This window comes from Gallus gallus, chromosome Z, assembly GCF_016699485.2.
Source record: "Gallus gallus isolate bGalGal1 chromosome Z, bGalGal1.mat.broiler.GRCg7b, whole genome shotgun sequence".
Classification (NCBI taxonomy): Eukaryota; Metazoa; Chordata; class Aves; order Galliformes; family Phasianidae; genus Gallus; species Gallus gallus.
The window spans coordinates 48,453,871-48,481,058 of record NC_052572.1 but is presented as its reverse complement, the minus strand read 5'-3'; the positions used below and the strand labels follow the sequence as shown (position 1 = coordinate 48,481,058).

The 27,188-nt window shown below is 35.0% G+C and overlaps 1 protein-coding gene across 5 annotated transcripts in view; it reads right to left on the bottom strand.

Moving 5' to 3' along the window:
* Positions 1–27,188, bottom strand: part of FBXL17 (F-box and leucine rich repeat protein 17) — a 290,756-nt gene that overhangs the window by 169,862 nt on the left and 93,706 nt on the right. For all 5 annotated transcript variants that reach the window (XR_005842732.2, XM_413983.8, XM_015280455.4 and 2 more), the window contains exon 6: positions 18,793–18,923. Coding sequence is in view for 4 of the 5 variants with exons in the window: in XM_413983.8 (XP_413983.4) it covers positions 18,793–18,923 (131 nt within the window). In the remaining variant the exon portion in view is untranslated. The remainder of the gene's footprint in view (positions 1–18,792; positions 18,924–27,188) is intronic.

Sequence of the window (27,188 nt, the reverse complement as noted above, 5' to 3'; positions counted from 1 at the left end):
AACTTGTGAGCAGTGGTCAGTGGATCCATGTCTGGATGGAGATCAGTGACAAGTGGTGTCCCTTAGGTGACAGTACTGAGACCACTGCTCTTTTATATCTTCATCAATAACAACAGTGGGATTGAGTACACTCTCAGCGTGTTCACAGATGACATCAAGCCGTGGTGTGCAGTCAACATGCTCGAAGGACAGGATGCCATCCAGAGGGATACCTCAACAGGCTCCAACAATGGGCCCAGGAGAACCTCGTGAGGTTCAACAATGCCATGTGCAAAGTCTTACACATAAGTCATGGCAACCCTCACAACCACTACAAGTTGGGGAATGAAAGAAGGAAGGAGCACAGCCCTGCTGAAAAGTACTTGGGCATACTGGTAGCCAAAAAGCTGGCCCAAAAAAGCCAACCATATCTTGGGCTGCACCAAAAAGGGCATGGCCAGCAGGTTGAGGGGGGTGATTCTGCCCCTCTACTCAATGCTGGTAAGGTCTCACCCAGAGTGCTCTTGTCCAGATGTGGAGTTCTCAGTACAGGAGAGACATGGACCTGTTGGAGCGAGTGCAGAGGAGGGTCACAGAAATGATCCAAGGGATGGGGAACACCTCCCCTAAGAGGACAAGCACAGAGAGTTGTGGCCGCTGGGGAAATGGTTTCACACTAAAGGAGGGGAGATTTAGATTGGATATGAGATAGAAGTTTCTTTACAATGAGGGAGGTGAGACACTGGACAGGTTGCTCAGAGTGGTGGTGGAAGTCCCATCCTTGGAGACATTCAAGGTCAGGTGGGACCAAGGTCTGAGCAACCTGATCTACCTATAGTTATCCCTGTTGATTGCAGGGTTGTTGGACTAGATGAGCTTTGAAGGTCCCTTCCAACACAAAAGTTTCTATGACTTTTGATAAAATAGGGTCAATTTGCTACTATAAAAATACTTAAAATGAATTAAAAAATGAGTCTATCATAAACGCTGGCATTTAACCTAATATTTATACAAATACTGTTAGATTTACTTATCTCTTACCTTATCTATTACCACTCAAAATAACCATAATTAAAAAAAAGAAAAAAACATTCCCTGGAATGTTACTCACATGACTTTCTCAAAGGGCAGAGAGGATTCCTAAACCAGAATATCTCCATTTGTAAGAGGTTTCTCCTAAGCATTTGCTGATTTTGCTGACAACAAAACTAGAATAGCTACAAGTTACAGATTTTGTCCTCTCACTCATCATGTTTTACCCACAAAAAAATAGAAGGATCAAACCTCCATATGGTTCATCCATTCCCACTCCTTACAGTAGTTAGCTTTTACTGTACACAAATCTTGGGAAATTTGAGACAATGAAAGAATGTGCAATTAACAGACAATAGCCTAAGGTTATCTCTACTCAACAGCACCAATTGCCTGTACTACATACAAGTCTGCTGTAATACCAAAAAAGATAAGATTTTTATATCCTTTGTGCTATATGCTGATGAAAAGCATAAAATTGACATAATGGTTCTTCAGGGCTATAAACGTGTTTTCTTTCCCAGCTTAATTGACAATGACTAGATTGACCTTTTCTCTATAATTGTAACTACAGTAGAGCAATTAGACAAATGACCACCTCTATCATATCTCACAGATATTAAATAAAACACAAAAGGATGGGATTCTCAATCACCTTTTTATGCTGATGGAACTGCAGAATAGCGTTTTACACTTTCACTCATGAGTGAAAGTTGGAATAAAAAAATTCTCTTAAATCGTATACTATAATGAAAAGTGACAAATATGTTAGAAATAATCTGCATCACCCACTCTGCTGAAAATCCCGTTACTACATCCTAAATAAGCATTCATGCCCTTCACTATTAGCATACCAAAGTGTTTCTTCCTGACAATTCATGCTCTTCACTTACTCCTTTGCTCACTGAAACTTAGAGGCCCCATTTTGCAAGTATTGCTTTACACAGACAAAGCCTAAACCACCATGCATTTCCAGAAGAGTTAAAGATTGCTAATAGCTAGATTTTACATTGGATAATTCAGTATTAGAACTTTCTCCTTGTTTCTCGTTACCCGTTCCTCTCCTCTGCAGGTACATACCATGTGGTGTCAATAGGACAATAATGAAACAATAATATATATTCTTATCTCATTGCTGTGTCATTACTCAAAATACATGTGACTGTTAATGGGAAATTTTTAACTTGAAGAATTCAGCCAGGTTACTTGTCTTTACTATATCAAGGTTAGGTTTTAACATATTGTAATCTGAGATCTGTTGCTCTTCCAGAGTACCTAAAAAATTACCCATTTATGTTCATTGCCACCTTTTAAGATGCAATTGAATACTATACTTTCATTTGCATACAGATGCATCTTTATATAACCACACCAGCTACACTAAAGAAAGTTATTTTATACAAGTGTCTATTCAACACCTCTATTTTTGAGGCATTTGCTGAAAGACATTGAATGTGACAAGCAATTGGCAGTTTATAAAGGAAGGTGTTTGTTTATAAGGCATCATCTTAGAATATGACTAGCAATATTTGCAGGCTTGGAAGGAGGAATTTTACTTTCCTCTGCCACACTTTATTTCATCCTTTGAATACTCAAAGCATGTACATAAAATTATATTTTAAAGAGAAGTGTGATAAAATCATTTCCCTAAATTATATTAAATTCACTGGCCTAACTATAATCTCATTTTTGAATCCTTGTCTTTGGAACAAGGGACAGAAAAAGTAGGCATTGGGAACGTCTGGGAAAATGATTCATTGAAAATCATTATCTAAATCACCTGTAAAATTATAACATAACATCTACTTTTTTTTATCCATTTTCCTTCAATAGCATGCAGGGTCACAGTTTCTGATCCAGCAATAAGAAATTTAATGACGTGTACAGGCACATCATCCTCCCTCCTCAACACTCACAAGCAATGGAATATGGCTGGAGTAATTGTCTTGCCAACATGAAGACTGGACTGAAGACTGTATAAAATGTCATAGAAATGGGATACGTAGGCTTGACTCAAAATACTAACAATGAAAAAGACTAAAAATTAGTAAACAAAGGCAACAACAAATGAATGGTAACATCCAGACAAATTTGAAAAGGTGCTCGTTGGCATGTGAACTCAATTTTAAAAGGACAATTAAGTGAAACTTATAAGTGAAGCTTGGAGTAGTTGTAAAAGAACACAATCTGAAAAAAAAACAAGTACTAAAACTTAAAAATTGCTCGAAGATTAATGGAATAGTATCTGATTATAACACTTTCATCCACAACATTCACAGTGGTTGAGGGGTATCCAAAAAGCCTGAAGTCCATTCCCTGTTTTTTCCATGGATCACAGCTCCTTCCATCCAAAGCACCACATCAACTCTCAAGCCATTCCCAGCCATGGAAGCGCTGTTATACTCCACTGGTCCAGCCAAGTAGCCAAGCCTACACACTGTGATCTCAAGATGAAAAGGTACGTTCAAAACATAAAACAAATACTCATACAGCATGGTTTATTTCCTGCTATAATTCAACTGTTGTCTAAAGCCAGGTTATTATTTGTTTAACAGGAAATAAAAGCCCATTGCTCAGCTACATTTTCATAGAATCATAGATAGGTTTGAGCTGAAAGAAACCCTTAAAGATCATAGAATAGTTCAGGTTGGAAGAGACCTTTAAGATCATCAAGTCCATCCATCCACCTAGCACTACACAGTGCATTGTAACCGTATCGAAAGTGCCGTATCCAGATGTCTCTTGAACATCTTTAAGGTTGGTGACTCCACCACTTTCCTAGGCAGTCTGTTTCAATGCCTATTCAGTTTTTCTGTCAATTAATTCTTCCTAATATGAATTATTCCTATAAACCCTGGGATTCAAGGGTCCCATTTACTTCTGTATCTTCACTCCCTCAAGTGGTCTCAAACCTGATCTTCATTTATAATGGGAGGGACTTCACTTCCCCAGTACCTGCCTTAAGATTCAGGGACCTCAGAGATATACAAAGAATGATTATCAGCAAAAAATAAGGCAAAAAAATTGAGTGATGCCTTATAACCATATTAATAATCTCTGTTCCTATAACGTTAAGTAGATAGATAGGTGGAAGGCCTATACAATATTATATTTATGCAAATGGAAATTCAGATCAAATTTTAAAATCTTCTGATATCATTACTTGTGTCAACAATCAAATCTTAATGGAAGCCAATAAAATGTGAATAAATAATAACTAACATTTTACTAAAACCGCCAGTTAAAGACTGGAGACTAAGACAAGATCTAGAGAAGGAAGAAATAAGCTTTTTTTTATTATTTTTATTTTCTATCCTGTCCATTTGCCTTTTGGCAGCCATTAAAAAAAAAAATGCATCAGGGAATTTTTTACAAAGTCTACCCTTCACTAACTGCCTTTTGTAATGCAAAATTATCAAAGACTTTGTATTAACAAAAAAAACCCCAAACCCAATAAACAAACAAACAAACAAACAAACAAACAAAAAAACAGGAAAGTAGTGCATTCCTTCCATTTCAAAGGATTTATATGTCATTTTATATGATGACATGATAGAGTTCTATACATTCATTGGATTGAGGTGTTTTGATACCTAACTTATTTCATAAATCTTACAGGTATCCAGATTCATAAGTATCTTAAAATATCACCAGGGTACACACAACATCCTTTTTTAGACTTTATTCAGAAAATATTTGACAATATGGACTGTCAGCATCTCAGAGAGATACGTGCAGTTTGTAGGAAAGTGATGCATCAGAAAAATATACTGTAGGCAAAACAAAAAACGTGCTATTGAAAATTTTCTGAAATACAAATCCACAGTAATAAATGACTTACTAAAACTGCAAGTAGGGTGATCTGAAGTTAAGAGAGGGCTATCTAAAGGTAGGAGCCTTTTTTTCCAAGTACTGCCTAGGCAAATAAAGTATTACTAGAAAACGTATTTTTAGTTGTATTTGTATTTCAATTCCTTTATTCTGAATTGTGAATACTGAATTTTTAGAAACCATTATTTTGTTTTGGAAGTCTACAGGTTACAAGAATAAAATTGTGTTTGCGGTTCAACTTTGAATTGAAACAACCTGAAATTTCTGTGCTCCTATTGCTATTATCTAAAATCATCAATGTCCTTTACAGTCAGTTCAAAGTTACAACACACCGTGGTAATTCTGCCCTTATTGCCATCAACAATGAAGCCAGAAACAGGCAGGAAAACAGCCCAAAAGGAGGGCACTAACCACACTATGTTGTACAGAATGTATTTTCTTTCATGGGTTCCCCCAGGGGTGTCTAAAATAATTCTAAATTCTTGCCATATTCTCCCAGGACAGGAGACAACTAATGGATGAGAGCTTGTGCACACACTTCTTATTTTTCCCCTGCTGAAAAGATAAAAGGATGGCACAAACTTTCTAAGTCAATATCTAATTGATATGTCTGAAAGCAAAAGTAGAACTGCAGTTTGCAATACAGATTAGGGAAACACTTTCTTGAAAGACTAAGTGATCAATCGTATTTTTGTACTATTAGTTGAAAGTACAAGTTTAGCTTCTTTGAACTTTATTAGAACCCAGAAATCAAATCTGCATATGTTTATTCAATGAGATTATAAGTGACAACAGATCCACTCTATTTACATAAACTACTTTTAGCAAATTGAGTCACGTATCTGCAAACACATGTTCTGGTTTCAGCTGGGATGGAGTTAGTTTTCTTCCTAGTACCAGCACTGTGTTCTGGATTTAGAATCAATATAGAGGTTGTAACACACTGATGTTTTAGATGTTGTGGAACATTGCCTGCAGAGAGCTCAGGGCTTCTCTGGTTCTTGCACTGTCCTGACACTGAGGAGGACACAGCCAGGACAGCAGAGCCGAACTGTCTAAAGGGATGGCTCATGCCATAAGAACCATAAAACTGGGGGAGTTGGCTGTGGCTGTTCAGGGACTGAATGGGCATCAGTCAAAGGGTGGGGAGTAAATGCATTGTGCATTAATTGTTTTGTTTATTCTTTTTGTTATTAGTTTTTTTTTTTTCCTTTTCCTTCAATTTGTTTTTATAAATTTCTTATCAAGCTTTCCTTATATAGCAAGTGATCTCTAAGGCCCCTCCCAGCCCTATGATTCCATAATTACCTCAGTCTTTTCTTTTGATTCTCTTTCCCGTAACACTATGGAGGGAGGGAGTGAACTACCGTGTGGTTGTGAAGAATATTCATAATATAGTATTCAGCTTGACTTTTTCACCAAACTGTTTCATGTTCACAGTTTTCCTGTCGTTTTTTACAATGCAATAGTAACAAAGCATCCAGCCAATATCAAATACTTGACAGAGGTATTCTCTCAGTGTAGCCTACATATATCAGAATTCAAAGTATTACTAAATAAACCAGAACCACTGTATACAGATGCATAGGAAAAGAAACCACTGAAATCTATCAACCGAAAGAAATACAATTAACAATAGAGCTATAAAATTCTGAAGGTAAGACCTTCTGCTTTAAGTGCTTTATTCACAGTAGGAAAGTACTTACAGTATCTAAAAACTGCAGGAATATTTGAACATCATCTGAAAAGACCTGCTCAGTAATATTTTATTCACTGTTCCTTTTAACAAGCTTATTGTCATGCCTTGTAGACTGACAGCTACCAAGATCAGCATGGAATAGCAAGTTCTACAATAAACTGATATCCTGAGTAAAATTTTACTGAAGAGGTTTTGCCAAGGAAATACGTACTTCAAGAGTGCATTCTACCCTGGATTATACAAACAGGTATCTTATTCACAGTAACCAAAATCATATAAAATTGAGTTTGCCAAGTCCAAGGTCAAAAAAACATATGATTTGCAAATGTGCTGAAAATAAATCTGAATGAATGCATTTTATACCATTTTACCCACAGTATAATTAACTCAGAAATATAACAGGTCTTTTGTCTCCTTCTAGCACTCTGTCAAAATCAATCTCAATATTTTTCCTATCAAAGTATGCTCTTTTTAAAAATATTCATGTATTTTATCACCTCATACTTGACTTTTATGTGTTGAAATAAACTGTGCTACTTTGGTAGCATTGAAAAGCATTTTCAAGGACCTGAAAAACCCTTAATATTGCTTACCATTAATTTGTAGCAGGAAAGAACCAGAGAAAAACAGAATAATTAACAGGTACTCCACTGTACAGATCCATGAGCCTGGGATTCTGTTTTATAAACAGAATTTCCATTTATTTACTAAAATCAGCTTTTGTATTCTGTTCTGTTATGCACTGGGCAGGGTCCATAAGGTGCTTCTTGTTGATTTTTATTTATTTATTTATTTTTTACCTATCTTCTGCAGTGTCTGAGATTTAGAGACCTAACTAGTTATAACTCTTACCTAGACTTATCTAAACATAAGCAGGATCTGCTTTTTAGAAATACGCGTACTCATAACTGATATTTGCTTTATGTCACACAGGAACAAAACTTGTACAACACATCCACTAAAGCAGGATCAGAACTAAAAAGTCTGGCAAAAAAAAAAAAAAAAACTAATTTATTTCGAAACAAAAGTGCATATACGAAATAGATTTTTTTTGGTAGCTGTTTGGTAGCTAACAGCTAATAGCTACTAACAGCTAATGGTAGCTGTTTTTAAACTCCTGATTTAGGAAGCATTCATTCCTTCAGTATCTTTAGCAATCTTTTTTTACCTTCTTAGAAAACATAGCATGCAATGTTCAAATTTCTTTTTGTGATAAGAACATTGTATTATAGATTTAAATACATGAGCAAATATAGCATGTGATTTTCAAAGTTTCCTTTGTCATAAGCACATTATATTAATGCACAACAATAACAACAACAAAGAAACAAAAGCATAAACTTTAAAATATATATATTCTGAAAGAAAATTAACTAAAGAGAAGTAAAATGGGGAAAGAAAATGGAAAATATATCAGAAACTGTTCTGAAACATTAACTTCACTAAGCTCAGATAACCAAGTATAAAGTCTAGTTTAAGAAAAAAGAATTTGTGGGTGATGTCAGATGTGTTATGTATTCCCTCTAGTTCTCCTGACTTCTATAGAACGTTCATTTGAAAGTATATTCGTTCATTTTATAGGAATGGAAGTAATCTGTAATTAATGACTTGTAGTACGTACTTGTGAATAATGTTGTCCCATTGAAAGTGAACAGAAGAACAATTCATTTATTTTACTTTCGCTGTGTAAGACCATTGCAAACCAGAGACAATTTGAACAGCTTCCCAAGTAGTTTAGTAGTTTACTGTAGCTTTCACTCCTCTGAAAGAAGCTAGGGAAACACTATGGCAGTGTGGTTTCTCCAGAATATATTTCTCTCTTTATTAGGAGAACTTCTCCTTTACTCTAGAGACCCATGTGCTTCATCACAGAGCTTGAAAAAATAGCCTATACTAATAACAGCCTTGCAGGTCTTGGTAAATCCAAGTTGCTATAACAATGTCTCAGGAGGTAACATGATCTCTTTCCACAACGGAAACAGAAGAATATTTTAAGGAACTAAAAAGATCGAGTAAAGTGAAGGCATCTGTGTAGAACTAAATACATGGAAATATAAGAAATTTTCATCAGAAATACTGAGTGACTCTGTCCGTGTCAACAACCACCTCTAAAAATGCTTAAACTCACTGAGAAAACAATGAATATCTGAAAAACAAACAACTGAGTGTGAACTATTTTTATTTTAACCATATCCCATTAGAAAAAAAAAGGAAAATTTATAGCAAAGCTGCTTTTCCAATGGTTTTTTTAGATGATTTATATTAGCTATCTTCTTTTGGCTAAAACAAAAACAAACAAGCAAAAAAAAAGCAATTAACTTTTAGATACTGAAGATGGCATGGAAGTAATGCTTGCAATATTCCGCTATAGTTAGACTCTAGAATGCAACCTGGATTAACTGGGACCTGGCAAATCTGTTCCACTGCAAAACTTCTGGCACTGCTCTTAATTCTCCCATTATATAACACTGGTTCACGTCAGTCCATTAAAAGCTGTCCATTAGTTAAGTTACTTACTTTCACCCTACTAGTTGAAATCCAAAGCGGATGAACAGAAAACACAAGAAATATGACAAAGGAGGAAATGGTTGGTACAAGGAAAACAAGGAAATAATAAAAACAAAAAACAATTTTTCTGACCTTTCACTGTACTGAATACTCATAATGAGATCACAGTCACATGAACAACAGTCTTCATTAGGTTATACTTGACTAGAATATCTTCCAGAATCAGGACAAATCTTGAAAAGTCAGGAGCCAGCAGAAAAGAGTACACCCACCTATTCCACCCTCAGTATTCCTAACTGAACAAATGAAACAGTATCTAACAGCAAGTGCTAGTACATGAATCACAAAACTGCTGAGATCAGAAGGTCTCTGACCTCTACCGCTCGCCTGTTCCACATTCCTGTTCCAGCAGGACACCCAGACCAGGGTGCCTAGAGCCACATCCAGGCAGCTTTTGGAGATCCCCAAGGAGGAGACCCCACAGCCTCTCTGGACAGTCTATGCCAGTGCTCCAGTACTGGCACAGCACAGCCCAGCTTCCTGATGCTCAGAGGGAAACTCCTGTGCTCCAGAATGTTGCCGATGCCTCTTGAGTAAGGCCCCGAGCATTACTGAACAGAGCCTGGCTCCATCTTTGCGTGCTCCCTTCATTTATTTGTATGCATTGCTGAGATCCTACTTGAGCTTCTCCAAGCTGAACCGTCCCAGCTGTCTCAGCCTTTTCTCACTGGAGGGATATTCAGCTCCTTATCATTACTGGATCTTCATTCTCTCACCAGTCCATCCACATCTCCCCTGTACTGGATAGCTCAGAGCAGGATACAGCAATCCTTGCGTGGCCTTAGCCGGAAAATGGTCCTCAGATTGTAAAAACGGTTGCGAGTAAAAATTCAAGCTTAACAATTTAACAATGAGCAGTGTGTTTCCTGTCTTTTCTGCGTGCATTAAAACTGAAATGTTCTGCCCTGCCCTGGTACAAGATTACATGTACAAATTGGCTGAGTCCCATCTCCCTTCAGCACACAGAGGCACGTACAACAATGTCACTCCACATGATAAAAATCTAGATGCATAGACCGAAGGAAGTCTGAGATCACTTCAGCATGTTTCTGATAGGTAAAACCAGATCATTAATCACAGGCTATGCAGAGAAACCAGTCAGACACCAATCCAGACATAAGTCACTCAATGTTCACTGCGTACACTTCATCACCCTGATCACCACTTTATGCTACCACTTATTTTCCTCATTACATTATTACTTCCTATACTAGAACGAGCCATTCATTCATTCATCAGCTCAAGTTCAATTTCATCATCATCATCTTCCTCTTCAAGCTCAGTACAACTTTTCAAAAGTACTTTAATTTCTCATCTCCAATAGTGTAAACCCTTCACATTTCATCACTTATTAATTAATCTTGAACTACAAAACAAAGATATCATCTATAACTACATCTAAAATCACAGAAAAATCAGTATAAATCAGCATCAATCAGCCTTCTTTGACCATAATGAAAGGAAAAGGGGTGACCACTGAGTTAAACTGATCAGGATTGAAGGTAATTAGCATAAGCATCTGACTCACTGCCTGTATATTTGGCATGTCCCCACCAATAACATAGATTTTATGTTCATCTATAAAAATAAAAATTTTAAAAATATTTTAATTTTGAGCTTATATCCCATGCAGTAACAGTACTCCAGAGCAAATTTTAGAAGGTGGTTATGCACCTTTCAAAAAATATTTTTAATGGATATGCTGATGGACTCTAAGCAGCGTAATCACTATAGTAAACTATTAGGACAGCTATCCCTGTATAGTAGAAGTTGTATCTTCAGAATGCAACAATAACTGTAATAAGGACTACATCTGCTCTTCTGAGCATCAGTATACTGGATTCTTTATTTTGTTATACAACTTCAAATTACACCATCACAAATATTTTGTCTGCAGAAAATGATATAAAAACGATATATATACATATCCTCTGTGTATACATAAATATATACATATATGTGTATATATGAAAAAGGTATATATGAAAAGATATACATGTATATAATATATATATGCATAGATATATATATATATATTATATGTAAGATATATATATATATCTTATCAGCCTTCATGATGCAGTAAGGACTCCGTTTTATAACACGCTGTCATTTCCATGCCGTCATGGAATATTGCATTTTCTTAATTTCTGTAAGGTATGTCATTTAGAAAGCAGTTGAGCCACATCTGTGTCAAGTCTGCCATTTCTAATTATAAGCAACCAAGTGTAAGCAGTTTCTCCTTTGGCTTAACACATGTATACCTATCTTCCAAAAATTCTTTTATGCCACAATTCATAAAATTGTTTAGGCTGATGTTAAGTCCCCTGCATTAGATTAATAACTAATTACGGGAGATATTTATCATCTCAAGTTTCCTGCATGAGAATTGTCAGACTTAATCACCTTCCTCATATTTTCACTATTTACAGAAATAGTGCTTCATTTATCATACACTTCAGCAGAGTGACAACATTAGACTATTTTCTCCACTTTTGATGTACTTCAAGAATCATAGAACAGTGGAAAATCTTGACAATATATTGGAAATTTTATTATTTTTGGTAACATCCATTTCCACCTCACAGTGATTCTTAAAAAGCTATTTATTCTAAAACAAGTCAATGCAGAAGTAGAACTGGCAGGCTAAAAACTTAATAAATACACAGTTAAGCTTAATTAAAGAAAACACATTCTGATTTTTATCACTGATTCATTTTTGCAGACAGTGTGAAAATGATTCATTTCATATCCTTAAAAAGTCTTTTATTTGGCAGCAATGCCAGAGGAACTGTTTCAGAAGTAGTTTTAAAGTGGGTTCTGGGCATTTAACTAAAAGCTGAGAGGAGTTAGTAATCCTCTCAGATCTTGCAGACAGTTGCAGAGATGCTTCAGGTTTGTTTTTTTCAAGCCACTTGCAGACTGGATTGCAAAGCAACTCAACGCTTAAAGCAAGGTTATACAGAACAGCACAAATGTGCGGCCAGTGCTAATCCCAGTGGGAATTTCATGTTGCATTACTGAGCATAGTAAGATGCCATTCTTGACAAGTATTGCATGATGAGGGCAAAAAAAAAAAAAAAAAAAAAAAAAAACCCAAATTGTACAAGATATTATGTTACTTAAAGAATGTATGAGTGACAAGCCCCAAGTTTACCAATGGAAATAGTGCAGCAACAATATTAACCCAATATTATGATGAAACATTACAGAATATCTTCTGGAAAATCAGCTTCAAAACCTGACCCCTGGCAATCAGCTACCAGCTGTGCAATGAGAATCAGTGTACTGGGTGTGGGTGACCCAGTGCTGTCAGGGGGCTGTTGGGGTTCTCTGTTATGAAAGGTGGGATGACATGGGTACAAACAGCAGTATGAATACCAAGAGGCACTGATGGTGAGAAAGAGGTAGGAATGCTCCCTAGCACTAAAGCAAGCAGATATCCACACCACAGCCTGCAGAGAAGCTCCACTGGGCATATGGTGCTTGTAAAATAAACGCAGCCCACATCTCTGTGGGAGAGAGGAAAAGAAGAACTCAGTGGAAAAGAGGACAAGTGCTGCTTATAACATCCCTCCTTCCTCATCCCCCAGCACTGCTCAGGGTGGCAGAGGATTAAGAAGAAAAGGAGTGAAACTGAGCCCAAGAAAGAAGCAGGAAAGGTGATAAACTGAAAAACTTGAATATATTTTAATAGGCAATAAATTGAATTTATTTTCCCTAAATCGAGGCTGCTTGACTGCAACTGCAATTATTTATGGCAGAATGAAATAGTGGAGATAGCTGACCAGACAATGTTGTTTTTGGTTTTTCAAACATTTAAGTTAAACATTTTAGCACAGTTAAATCAGGTATTATGTCAGTATTGAAAAGCTCTTAGAAGTAAATGCTCTTGGACATAATGAAAAAGTAATGAAAGTTATTGTAAAATACCTAAACTGGGGCGATAACAGGAGACAGAGACTAAAAGCAAGACATCTGCCAAATAACTTGAAATAAGCAGCAGAAAAAGCAATATAGCAACTAAAAGACAACTTTTGGCTAGAGATGTTCATGTATTCCTTGTGAATATTTCAGCTGTTCTCTTACTGATTTGTGACCTGGTACCACAATAAATACCTTTTACTTAACCATTCTACTAACAAAAAATATTGATCTTAACAATGGAATATCACTGTATCTATTTAAAAATTAAACAAAATACATTAAGTCTGTGTGGATAGGTGTTTTGTATGTGAGTGCGGTCTTTTTGTTTGTTTGTTCGTATGTTTTAAAGCTGTTTCAATGTTATGAGGTTTAATTGGAATGCACTCCACTTTCATCAGATTATACACATATGGAAAATGAGGGAATATGAGTAATTGATATTTCTTCTGCTTTTTCTACCTGTTAGAACAAGGTTCTAAAGGGATCCTATCAAATATATTATGGATAAAAACATGCTAATGCACCCCAGTAGCTTTACTGACTCAATCCACAGAAATAGTTTTCCAAATGTGCTTTTCTTTAACAGCACTTTCCCCTTCATCTGTTTAAACAAAATGTTTGGTCAGTGTAAAAGCAATAACAACGAACTCTGCAGATCTTTCTTTTTTGACTTCTTCAACTACTGGTTTCACAACAATGTACCAAAGCATCAGTATCAATGAAAGGACATTGCGATGGGCCTCAGGCAGGAGGCGGAAGGGGTGGGCAGAGGCAATGCATTATGAACTGCCTCTGTTCACTATTCGTCTGCATCATTCAGCAAAGCGTGCATAGAAGAGTGGGGAATTAAGAAATTAAGTTGCAACTGGGAAGATGGGGAGTTTAGGGGAAAGTGTCTTGAGTTTTGTCTTTCTTTTCCCCTGGCTATCCTTCGCTATTTTTGATTGCAAAAAAATTAAGTTCCCCAAGTTGAACCTGTTCTGTCCCTGACAGTAATTGGCGAACCATCTCCATGTCTTTATCTGGACCCACGAGCATTTCATCTTGCCGAAGAGGGAAATTGAGAGAACAGTTGGGTGGGCATCTGGCAGCCAGACAAGTTTAATCCAGTATAAAAACTGATTTTTTTTCATCTGCTTTTTTCATAACCACTAAAAATAAATAAATAAACAATATTTAACCATTAAAAACAAATTCAGAATTTAAAGTAGGGAATTCACTTAAGTATGCCAAGTATCTTTGTCCAACTTCAGTACTGTATTTTGAAATCTAAACATCTGACAATCACCCTCACGTCATTTTACATCACACTTTTGTAAGGAAATTTATTTCACTTCACATATGTAATTAAAAAGTATGACATTCAAAAGAATAAATTCTCTAAAAAATGAAATACAGAGACGGCACATTCTATAACCTTTATTGGAGTCTAATTTTTTAATGTATCTGACTATAAACACCTGATATTTATGCAGACGACCGAAAGGAGACTACCTTTCAGATAATGCTTAAAAGCTTAAATAAGACTAGAATTAAGAAATGCTACGATTCACCTTCAATGATTTATGACAGATATCATATAATACAAAAGAACAGCTTTTCTTCTGCAAGGCTTCTCTATACACCAAGATCAGGTTATGCAAAAATACAGAAATAAGTATCAGTGCTCCTGGAGCAGGTCTCCAATCAGACCAAGCTGCTGACTACTAACATGCAGCATTAGTACTTGTCATCATCACAGATTAAAACACACATTTTTGTTTGTGCAAAAAAGAAAAAGAAAAAAACAACTGTCTAGCAAAAAGGTTTTATACATTTGTAGTTTTAATGTATTTTTAATTAAAATAATTTCCATATCAAACATGAAGAGCGTTACATTTTCAGGAAGAAAAGATTATTTTAGCAGTTTTTGCACTGGAAAATAATTCCAGCATTCACCAAACTTGCATTTTATTGAAAATATACTGTAAGAACTGACCTATTTTTTTGATGTTCATCTCTGCTAATGAAATGCTGGAGCATCCACACAAGGCAGCAACTTTGGGACTAACCTTAGCAAGTGATCACCTGCTCAGAGCATCTTCAGCACTGTGTCCTCTACCCACCACACATCTATATCAGACCAATTACTTCCAAGGCTTTTCATGCCTTCATCAATTCACATTAATTCACGTAGGCAGTCATCACAAAATTTTTAAACACTCCTCTAGCACATGGAAGATTGTATTAATAATTTACTCAGGTAAGCAGCAGTGTGGAAAGCCCCATATGCTCTCTGCCAACAAATGCAATGCTCAGTTCTGAGAAAATGAGTCTGTTTTAGCGATCCAACTGAAGAAAGCAGATGGAGATGCTTCAAAGTAGAAAATGCTCATTTTTCCTGACTGCTGCTGCACGCTTTCAAGTTCACATACCAGCTTCCAATCATTTACCATGTCTCTTCTGAAGTTCTTCTATATCTTGACTTCCTGACTACTGAACTTGTAAAAGGTCTGCATTTTTGAGTTCATCCACTTCCGACTCCAACAAGAAATCTCACCACCGGGTCTTAATCAGCACAAGGAGACTGTACCTTTGTGCCATTTATCCTCATGTATCTACAATGCTATTTCATGGAAGTACCACAAGACAACAGCATTTTTTAAGAGAACTGGTATAAGAAGATCAAATTCAAGTTACCCATCTGTGCTCAAAGCTCAGGAAGGTGCTATGATAAAAATCACATACCTCTGCAAAACTGTGCAATATGTAATGTCATGCTTTGCTGAATCTCCTTAGGGCTGTATTTCTAGATGTCATTTGAATTGATACTGCTTTATCCATTCAAATTTGCAAGAACAAATGCAATGGCCATTAAGAAAACTTCGAAGTAATAAGTTTATTTAAAATCAAGCCTCAGAGAAATCATCATGTTTGTAGATCTCAGTTTTACTCCTCTGCAATATAAAGACTTGAAGACAGATCTTTTGTATACTAAAAAAATTTTGCAGGTTTGGGTTTGAAAGAAGAAACGGGAATATTTCTATGATGTATAATTAGCATATAAAATATATAAGATTTACTTCGATATATTTAGTACATAAAACTTCTGAGGCAGCTATATATCTGCAAGAGTAACCACTATGTTAGATTAATTGAGATTTCTAAGATCTTTTTTAACTCTCAACTTTTAAGACACTGTTTTACAATTCATTATAGGAGACTTACTTTCTTTAACTTTTAAAATGAATGTCAAGACTACTTCAACTGAACATATTTTTTGCTTTAAGTAAAAAGAAACTATTCTTTTACTGCCCTACAAATGCCTTGCAGACATACATTTTTAAAACCAAAAATAGCTTCAATCAAAACACAGAAATAATAGTTCTTGCTAATTCCGACAGAACCAAAATTTTGTGCTTGCCATGCAGAGGTCTTGCACTCTTGAAAGTTTTGATTCCTGTCAGTTATTTAACAAGAATTGTAATGGTCACAGAATCTGATATAACACTGTGTCATGTGTAAGAGAATGCAATAAACATTCTGGGGCCACAGCCTTGCTTGTGGAAAGAATTTTTATGGAATTCTGGAAACAATAACAAAATCTAAAGTGAAGTCTTAAAATCAGGGATTTACTTCAGCTGTAAAATCCACCACTATTCTACTACATGAGAACTTTCTGGTTTTATTTCAGCCAGGATTTTGCACAAAGGAATGAAGAAAAACAGTTTTCCTTGGCTATAAAGAAAGTAAACAAACAAAGCCCCAAATGCTTTTTTTTATTTAAAATCCAACAATTTTCTCTTATACTACAGAGAGTTAAAGTGTCTTCGTAAGTTTGTAAAAAAAAAAAAAATTCAATAGAAGACAATAAGCTGGGTTGATCATTTGTTAAGGGAAAAAAAGGGGAAAACTAATTCCATTCTCTTTTTTTTAGTACCATGAGTCTCATATATTTTAGACTGGTACTATTTTGTATGTGCCGGATACAGTAATCAGAAAGTCTTCTCAAAGGTATAAAAACACAGAACATCCCCTCTGACTGGGAGCTATGGCCTGCTATCAATAAAAAACAAAACAACAGACAAGTTCATCAAGCCTTAGATCATTAACAAACTGAGCTTAAGCTAACTTAGATTTTTATCTGGTAAATACCTGAACAGTTCTTTGAATTTCTGAATGTTCACCCATCTCTTCAAAGTAAATACACTAACAATACTCTGCTGAATGTGCCCCTGTACTGATTAAAGGCTAACGGCTGTATCAGATTTCTTTCATATTATTTTCAGTATCTTTTAATTCAGCAGTTGTGGAGAGGGGGGGAAATAACTTAATACAGATTAGTGTTTGGAGCCAATTGTAAAATGGGAAAAAATCTGAAACTAATGAACAACTACCTCTCAATAAAATTTAATGAAAGTGTTCATTTTTTTTCCATATTTTCTCTGTTTGCTTTTAGCTGGAAGATAATTTGAATAAATAAAGTAAATCTGTAGCCATCTCTTACTTACCATTTAAGTTTTGAAAAAGTACTGACGTGTATGATAAGAAACAAAACTGAAACAACTACAGAGGCAAAAGTCAATGATCTAAAAGCTCACAACAGCAGAATATCTGTCAGTGATGGAAACAGTTTCCTTTTCTTGTTCACTTTCATAACTCGACTTGGCATGAACTTTTAGAGTTACATACATACAGGTAAAAGATGCACTTCGAACTCTAGTTCACTAATAATCTTCAGAACAGTTTGAAAAGAATCACTTCGGATAATACCTAGCAGACTGTCCTACTCAAAACATTCTTGCAGTAAGGTATACTACTCTAACCAGTGATAACCTTAAAAACCCCCCATCTTTTAAATTTACATTTTTCACCTTAGTATTTTTTTCCTGAATTATTCTAAAACTTTCCAGTACAGTAGTTTTTCTCATCAAATATGGAACTATTAAGACATAGGGCAATTAAGTGCTTTCAATGTCAAAGTAAGGGTCTCCTTGCCCCTACCCCAAACAATACCTAAACAAACAACCCAAAACCCAGCCTAATAAGCTAAGAAAGAGGAGCGGTGGTAAAAATTCAATGGTACTTCAACACATTTCTATATTACTAAATCTAGAACATCATACTTCTATTGAAGTTTAAGCTTATTTTCACTTGAGTACATTTTTAAAGACTAGAAAGAGAGCATGTTTGAAAAGATCCATAGACATACAGAAGAAAAAGTCATTCTAAGCATTCTTTCCTGTTCTCCTTGATGTAGTGCATAATGGCCAAAAGGAAAAGCCTTTGTTAATATCCCAGTTATTCTTTCAGTCTCATACTGCTTTATTTGCCAAAAGGTAAAGGGTTTTATGCTTTCTAAACAAACATAAATTTGATTAGTTAACTCTCAAGCAATTTATTTTTCCTTACATAGACAAAACTACGCTTCATTGTTCATATACGTTTAAATCTGTTTAAATGCTCTCCACTTATGGGAAGATTAATAGTGAATGTACATTTCAATCACACATGTTAAAGAGTATGTTCTCATATAATCTACAGCAAACAACCAGTTAGGGATGCCATCCAGTTGTAAGCAAACTCTCCACAACAAGAACACGAAAGAGCACTATAAGGTATGTTTAGATGATTTACCCACACCAAACAAGAACAACTCAAAAAACGGCTTGATTTTACTCATCTCCTCTAACCCCCAAGACATGAAGAAGTATTCTCAACTAATACAACCAGTTGATTTTGCTTTATACTAGTATTAGATGCTATAATGAAGTTACCTGTCATTAATGATCCAGTTCAGACACAGATTGAGGGAATTAAGGTTTTTGCATCTCTTCACTATTTCCATCACTGTCTCATTATCCAGTTCTGTGATATGACGTAGATCCAGGCTGGAAAGATTTCTTAGCTGTTGAGACAAATATGACAGAAATAAATAAAATATTAATATAAAAAACTTATTCACATAAATACTGTTTTTTAAAAAAACTTTTAAAACTTTTAGAATTGTGTATTTGTGCAAACTAGTCAAGAAAAATGAAATTAATGTATTTTCCACCAAAAAAAAAAAAAAAGTCAGAGATATTTATCTAATATAACTTATGCATCTGAAAACTACACTCATACTTGGAATTCAGACAACCTTTCAGTCACTCTGTGACACCAAGAATCTCTTGTTCATGGTCCAGTCCACACAGTGAAAGGTCTCAACCTCAACCAACTCATTTAATTAAAGAATGAAGGGGCAGTAAAGAAAGGCAAGACAGCACATTTGTGACATTTGTGCTGAAATACTTAAGTGCACGTGATTGAAGACTCAACAGTCCAAGGTTTTCAAACTGTGTAAATCTCATACACTCCGTGAAAAATATATGATGTATACATTAGTCTGACCTGTACAGGCATCAATAATAACTTTGATACTCCAAATAAAAAAAAAAAATCAGAGTTGCAAAACAGGATGATTTGATATTTATGCACCAATTAACCTGATTTGTTCCTATTATAATCACTATAATGTCCTTCAAAAGCAGACAGAATCTTCTTACTACTTTCATGAGCTATGGATTCATAGAAGGAAATTTATAATGATTTTTGCAGCATCCTCAAACAATAGATCAGTTTAATCATAATAACCTCCAAGTGGTGTTTGCTTTATAAGCTGTCTGAAATAATCTCTGTTATACTCTGGAAAAAATAATTGCATTAGGTAATATTGACACTTAATTAAATTTACCTTCACTGTAAGAGAGAGAAAATAATCCTATTCAGTGATTTAGGTCACTAAGGATTTGATTAAGTAAAGGCATACAACTGAGATCATATAACTGGTCCACTTCAGTAGTTAATTATAAAGTCAATATATTTAAGGAAAAAAAAAAAAAAAAAAAGTAGGTAGTCTTCCACAGAAACTGGTATTCTCACAGTTTGTCCCAAAAGCTTTTAACACTTTCTGATCTAAAATTTGAAGATAAACCACACATTGCTTCCAATAATTCTGCTGAACAAGCATAAAATTATGGAGCCTGACCTCTGAGAAACAATTGTAGGCCATTTGCAGAGGAAACAGGAGAAGAACACCCCTAGTATTAAAAGGTATTCCTGAGTTGCTTGTTGCAGCCCCACTGCACTTCTGTTTCTTATTTGCTGGTTAGAGAGAAAGGCATATGATTGATACAGTGTTGGTAAAACAGACAGATCATGTAGGCTCTGCACTCCATGCATAATTCTAAATTTCCTGTGAGAGCAGTATCTTCTGTGCACATCTTCTATGCATCACTCACAAGCAACCTCTGGTTTTTCTCCCTAAGTTACGAAAAGGAGAAGTACAGAGCAGCTTGAATTATCCTCTCCTTCATTCATGTTAATCAATTCAGCCTTTGCACTATGTTGTCTATAACTTGTTCAATGCCTATTACATGCTTGAATCCCCATGCGAAGCTCTAATACAATTTAATAATTCCTATCTCAAATGTGCTTCCTGAAATGTAGAAATCACTCTATTATTTTTATTTTGCAAATAAGCTGCATGGACAAAATCTGAAAAATCATTACATGTGTGTTTTGTGTATCAGTAGCAATGTGTAAAAGATTTCTCCACTTTGGGCAAATAATCTATAAATATCAGCACACAATTGAGATGGAACAGCTTGTTTCTGTTCCCTCGTAACGATTCTGCATAAAATATATCACTGCTGACTACCCCAACTCAGAGAACGTTAAGAGTAATGTAATATGCATACAATTGCAGCAGGACAACTTTACTAAATTCTGGTTTATAAGATTCTTGCAGTGATTAAAATTTCAGTATGTTCCCATGATTTCTATCTATCTCTATGTTTATCTTGCTTTAAATTATTTAATGCCTTATTCTCTATTTATAAAACAGGGAAATGAGGCACAAATACATTGATTATCATTACATTTGCAGATTGTTATGGAAGCACGAATCAAAGTCAAACGTCCTAAACCCATGTCCACCAAAATAACTGGAAAACCATTTTGCATGGGACGGCTGACTTTTTATCACACAAAATAAACCTAATGGGCATTTCAGCAATAGATATGCTCTATGATGTTATGCAAATATTTACCACAAAGAGTCCTCAAATAAAAGTTGAGGATGTTCCCTTTGAGAAAAACAGAATCCTGATCTATAAACAAACTTTGTTTTAAGACAACATACAGGAGTAGCTAACAGTTCTTCTGAGTCTTTGTCACTGAAATTACTTAAAGAGAAAAGACCATGAACTTAAAATAAAGATGAGTCAATGTATGAAAATCAGTTCCTTTTAAAAAAGTAGCTAACATGACTTTAAATAAGAGGATCTACCCACTTGAGGCAACAATGAATGTAACAGAAAGAATTTGCTAATCCCCAGGAAAAAAATACTCTAGCATTACATGGCTAGACTCAAAAACCATGTGAAATCTAAGTGTGAGTAAGTGACCAAATCAGTAGCATTTCAAAAGTAGCTTTTACCTTTTTTTTTTCTGTCATAGGCAAGAGCAGTTGCATTAACTATATATGCTATCTCTAACTCTCACATCTAAAACTAGTTCAGTATAAAACAACTTCTCTGAAGCAGACATTTTGGATAGTTGGGACATTTGAGTCTTGAATGCATAAATCCTGAGATGAATAAAGCATGGTTTTGACCAACACTTTTTCACAGAAAAGGATATTCTGTTACTGGACTACTCAGTGTTAGGGCAACAGAATTAATACAAGTTTTCCTTCACACCCCCCACCTCGATTCAAAATAGACTTTCTTCATATAGAAGTGTAATTTTATCACAAAATGTTAGAGCCATTCTTTTACATATGTTTTTTACACTTTTCTACAACTCTTAATTCTACAGCTCTACAAAGAATGTTTTCCATTAACAGAATCTAAGCTCAACTCCAGCAAGCAAAATGCCTTGTATTTAATTTGACGATAAAATCGACAATGCAGATAGCAGATAGAGGGTTTAAAAACACGAAATGAAAAATAAAATGAAGAATTAAGGGAAAAGAGGAAAAGTTAAACAGTTTGTTTGCTACATACATACACAGCTTTTCTATGGTCCTGAATTTTGACTGAGAACTCTGTGCTAAAATCATATGAAGTAGTGTAAGAGTATTCAGATTTTAGGAGTAGTCTGGTTAGATGAATGAGATTAGGAGGGAACAGGATGTTGTTCCCCTCCCCTCCGTTTCAGAAATTGTCAGACAATTGACAGCCCAGTACAGAAAGGATTTGTGAGGAGACTGCCTGTGAAAATTTATAGAAAAGAAATTGTTGCACCATGAATAATGAGTGCAGCAGAACAACTTATATCACAAAATGGCTTGAGCCAAAGGAAATTTGAAAACCAGAGTTTCAGATGTTTGAAAAACACATTAAATTTAAGAAATTAAATAGCATTATTTTTAAGAAATTCCTACTTTTGGGCATTAAATATTTGAAGCTATAACGGCACTTTTCTTGAATACTTGTTTGTTGCTTAATTTAAATTAAATTTTATGGAAGTTCATACATTTAAAGACTCAGAGATTATCATGGTGTTTCTGTGCTAAAATGCTACCGAGTTCATAATATTTCCATCAGTGGAACTAAAATATGTGGAATGCAAATCAAGAAACTAGAGAATTTGACAACTACTGGGGCCAGGGAAAGAGAATGAGACAGAGAACGTTTGAATTGAATCTGTGAAAGTTTAGGATCCATTTCATATGCTCTGGATAGTAAAAATTGGATTACAGCTTGTTTTTCAGTGTAAACATCTACTTCTGTAAATATTTAGCTGTTATTGTAAGGAACTACAAATAAAATGAGTTTGTAATTTTTTTTCCCCACACACATAATTTCTCTGAATATACAATTCCTTAAAAATAAAACGATTCATATAAGATTGATTATCTTCAGAACTAAAGCCAAATTATTTTTGAAGGAAACTACTTATAAGGACTTAATGAGCTTTAAATTCACATCTTCTGCTAATTAAGTCTAATTTACTTGACTCTCTCTGTGTATATGTGCCATCAGGGAATAAAATGGCCTCTGATTTAAACCCTCTAAAGGAAATGTATTATCACAGGAAGTGAAAAACAAGCAACCACAAAAAGAACTTTAGGTACTGTCATGTTTTTCTCCTTTAATTTTCTTTTTTACCATTACATCAATAGAATCTAAAAACCATTTTTTAAGAATGCACAAGCATTAATTCTGATTTAAGAATAAGCTGAAGTAAGAGACCCATATTATTGAGATATACAATGTTCATGAAATAGTAATCATATATGGTTTAAAAACTGGAAAATGATTCAATAGTTATGGAAGGAACTATTTCACAATAGACTGATTTAATGTTCTGCACATTCATGACATTTAATTTAATTCCTTAAACACTGCAGAACACTGAGTTTAAATCAGAAATGCTTAAATAAGGAATATGTGTTCAAAAACTGTGTTAAAAGCATGGCTGAATTTCACAACTTACAGAAGATAAAAAAATAACTTGGTTTTGAAGACTGTACAGAGTCGTAAAAATTTTTTAAAACTTAATTAAAAAGGGGAATTTATAAGTTATATTAATTAAGAAAACATTTATTCAATATATTCCTTTCTTTTGTCACGTAGCACAACAACAGGAAAGCGAAAGACATTTGTATTCATGATGCTATGTCTTCCAACCTGAATGATAATAATAATTCAGGTTTTTCAAATTCTTGCATGCATACTTTCACAAGTTAAGCTACAGAAAATAAATATACCACCTTCCTTTCAGTGGGTGAAGCCCATTGTAAAGAAGTAAAAAGCACTACTCGCATGCACACTTAAACTGCATATGTAGTACCTGAGATATAAAAGTTGGAATTTATAAACTGGAAATAATAGTTGCTGTTAAAATGCATTATCACTGAATCATAATTTACTGTCTATGTTATTTGCTCTCAAGTACATCTAATGAACCATTTTTGTTTTGGAAATTTTCATACGCCCACAGAGTACTGAAACCCTTTCAAATCATGCAATCAACATTCTCTGCAATGTCTTTTCTGCCTTTTTTAACTCAAAAAGCTGTAGTTACAAGAATCAAATTCTTATAAATGGTGATAAGGATCTCTTAGGATGGACACCGTTAACTTTATGTACCAGAATGGTCAGGTTTAGTTTTACATGATGTAAAAAGGTTGTAATGGTTTTATGGTTTTTGGTTATCGGTATTCCACATTACAACACCATGTAGTGCACTGGGAGTTAAAAAGTTACTGCTCCTGTTCTGGGTACCTGTCCCAGAAGAGAAGAAGAATCTCCCAGAGGACTTTGCATTCAGGGAAGAGATAAAATTCCATGGCAAAGTCAAGAAGCCAGGCTCTCCTCCATTCTGTTCATCCTGACCACACATCTCACCTCAGCATTAAGAGTAAGGCCTTCAGCTTTCAGACACTCTCTCTCATTATATTAGCTGCAAATCTAATTATATTGTATTATATTGTATTATAGTGCGTTATCTTGCATTCCGATATCTTATTTAGTAAATTAGTTTGTTTCTCCTCAGATTGTTGCCACTGGCTTTTTCTTGTTTTTTTTTTGGGGGGGGGGGGGGGAGGGGGCGCATCTCTCCATCCTTCCCCCCCTTATACCTTTCTGGGGCGTAGATCTGTGGGTCCTTTCACCCCCCTAGTCATGGAACCGGGACAAATCAGCCCATAAACCATTGCCAAAGGTTCTCTTACGTAGGACTGCCACGTTTTCAGTATGAAGGCAAACCCCACAAAGAATCTCACAGAATCATGATGTTCAGAAATCTTTACTTAAGGAATGTTTCCCATGATCGGAAGACTAACATTTACAGGGACATCTTATTAAATGCAAGTAGATTCAAATAAACTATATGCCTCCTCATGAAATAGAGCCTGTTTTACTAATCATTTAAAATAAAATAAAAAAATTTGCTAGACCCAGACAAAGAGGAAAAATTATGTTAGGAAGGAATAAGACTTTAAGATTAGAAAGTACGCTGAAATATTACCATAAAAAAAAGGACATGTCAGCTTATTTTATGTTAAAATAAATCAGTAACTGAAGAAAGGGAGCACACAATACTTCAGTTTAGAAAAGGCTCTTCCACAATCAGTCTAGTCATGTGTAGATGATAACATTAAAAATCTGTCAAGTGAATAATGTCAGTTCTGAATAACTCCTCGATATTTGGTCTATAAATCTGAACTTTGACTGACCTAATACTGGCCACTGACTCAGGCATGGGTATGATTGGTCGTGACCCTCAGGTACATTATGAGATAAAGATACAGATAACATAAAAAAAGTTCTCCTAGATAATATGACTTCATAACTTGTCCAGTTAGGATTCACACTTATTTCGATGATGTCTGTAATAAATTTTACCCAAACACAGTCCTTCAGAAGTCTGTGGTGTAGAAGCACAGACAAAGGTAGACAGCTATAAACCGATTACTCCATTACATACGTCAGAACTCAAAGGAAGAAGACAGGGAAATCACTTGGATAAACAGAATTATATCTCATTATTTCTCAACGAAGTTGATCAATGTTGGACTAATTGTGACACTGTTCCACATATTACAGTTACAAGACATAATATTCTAAGTCATCAGAACAAACCCCTGGTTACAACTGAGAGTCTAACAGTCTGAATTGAATAAACACACTCCTTCTTTTCCTCCCTCTCCCTCACAATGTATGTAATATACAGTGCTTCTCCACTTGCCCAGTAATCATTTACATAATTTACTTCGGTTATATTTTCTGTAGTTTTCACTAACTTCAAAGAAAAGAAGTGCTAGAATGATAACACTTTTTTGCCCAAAAAAACAATTACTATTTTTAATATCACAATGATCAGGAACAATAATATTGAAAAGAAATATTGAATGTTTCCTCTCCTCTAAAATGTAGAATGCTTTCACACCCCATGATTAGATATTTAAAAAGCTTTGTGGTTAAGCAGCACTGTAATGCAGAATTTCTAAGTGTCATTATTTTTGAAGAGGAGCTAACATTACTACAGGGAAAATACAGTAAAAATAAACCACTCAATTTTATACATCTGTCAATCTCAAAGGATTTTACAACAGTGGTCAGTGCTGTTATCTCTGGTTTGCACACAGGAAGAAGAACAGAAGAGTACTTGCTCTGCACAGTCTTGCAGGACACATTCACAGGCCAGTCAGAGCTAAGAACAGAATTCACGTTCTCTTAGAATATGGGTTAGTGTGACCATTTATGACCGTTTAAAACCATTTATAAACTGACAGTAAGAAATGCACAATATTTAGAACAAGAAAACTGATGTCATTAACAGATTAATGCTGGAAAAGACAGATACAGCAGTTTAAGATAAAGCTATTGTTCCACAGATATTTGTCATAATTCCCTGATAGTGGTTATTTCCTCCAAACAAAAACTGTAGAAATGAAACGTGTGCTGGTGCAGATGCTTCAGTGCAATTCGGAGTTCTACTTAAAACTCCGTGCTATACTATGGGAGAAGCAAGACATCTCACAGAGGTGCACTGGAACAACTATCAATGTCACTACAAGAAGTTTCAGAATTAAGAAGCCAGAATTCCAATGCTAATTTTGCTACTGTCTCACTGTATGATGGGAAAGATCTCCTTACCCACACTTTTTCCCTAAATATAAGACATCAAAACCTTTGTCTATAACACATATGTTTTTAGTAAGGATCTCACCTTAAAGTATCAATAAATATTAGAAAACAAAATAAGAGAAAACAACCCACCCACACTGCTATTGTGCAGTGAATGTCACTTGTGTGTTAAAAAAACACTTAGCGAGCCTTACAGATCATATCATATCAGAAAAGGTATGTCATACAAAAATTATAGTTGATGAAATAACAAGAGATATTCAGACTCTTCCTTGAACAACATTTAACTTCCAATCCAGGAAAAATTCAACTTTAAGTTACACTTCAGGAGTAGGATAGCAGAAGCTCCTTTTAACCCACCGAATATATTAACAACATCAGGCATTTCAGAATCACTGCTTTCAATCCAATAAAAACCTTGCAGTGAGCAATGACACGCTTTTTGCTAACAATGTTCCACTTGAAAATACTGTTTGTTTCAAGTACTATTGCAAATTACTTAAACATTACTTGAATAAACTAAAACAACT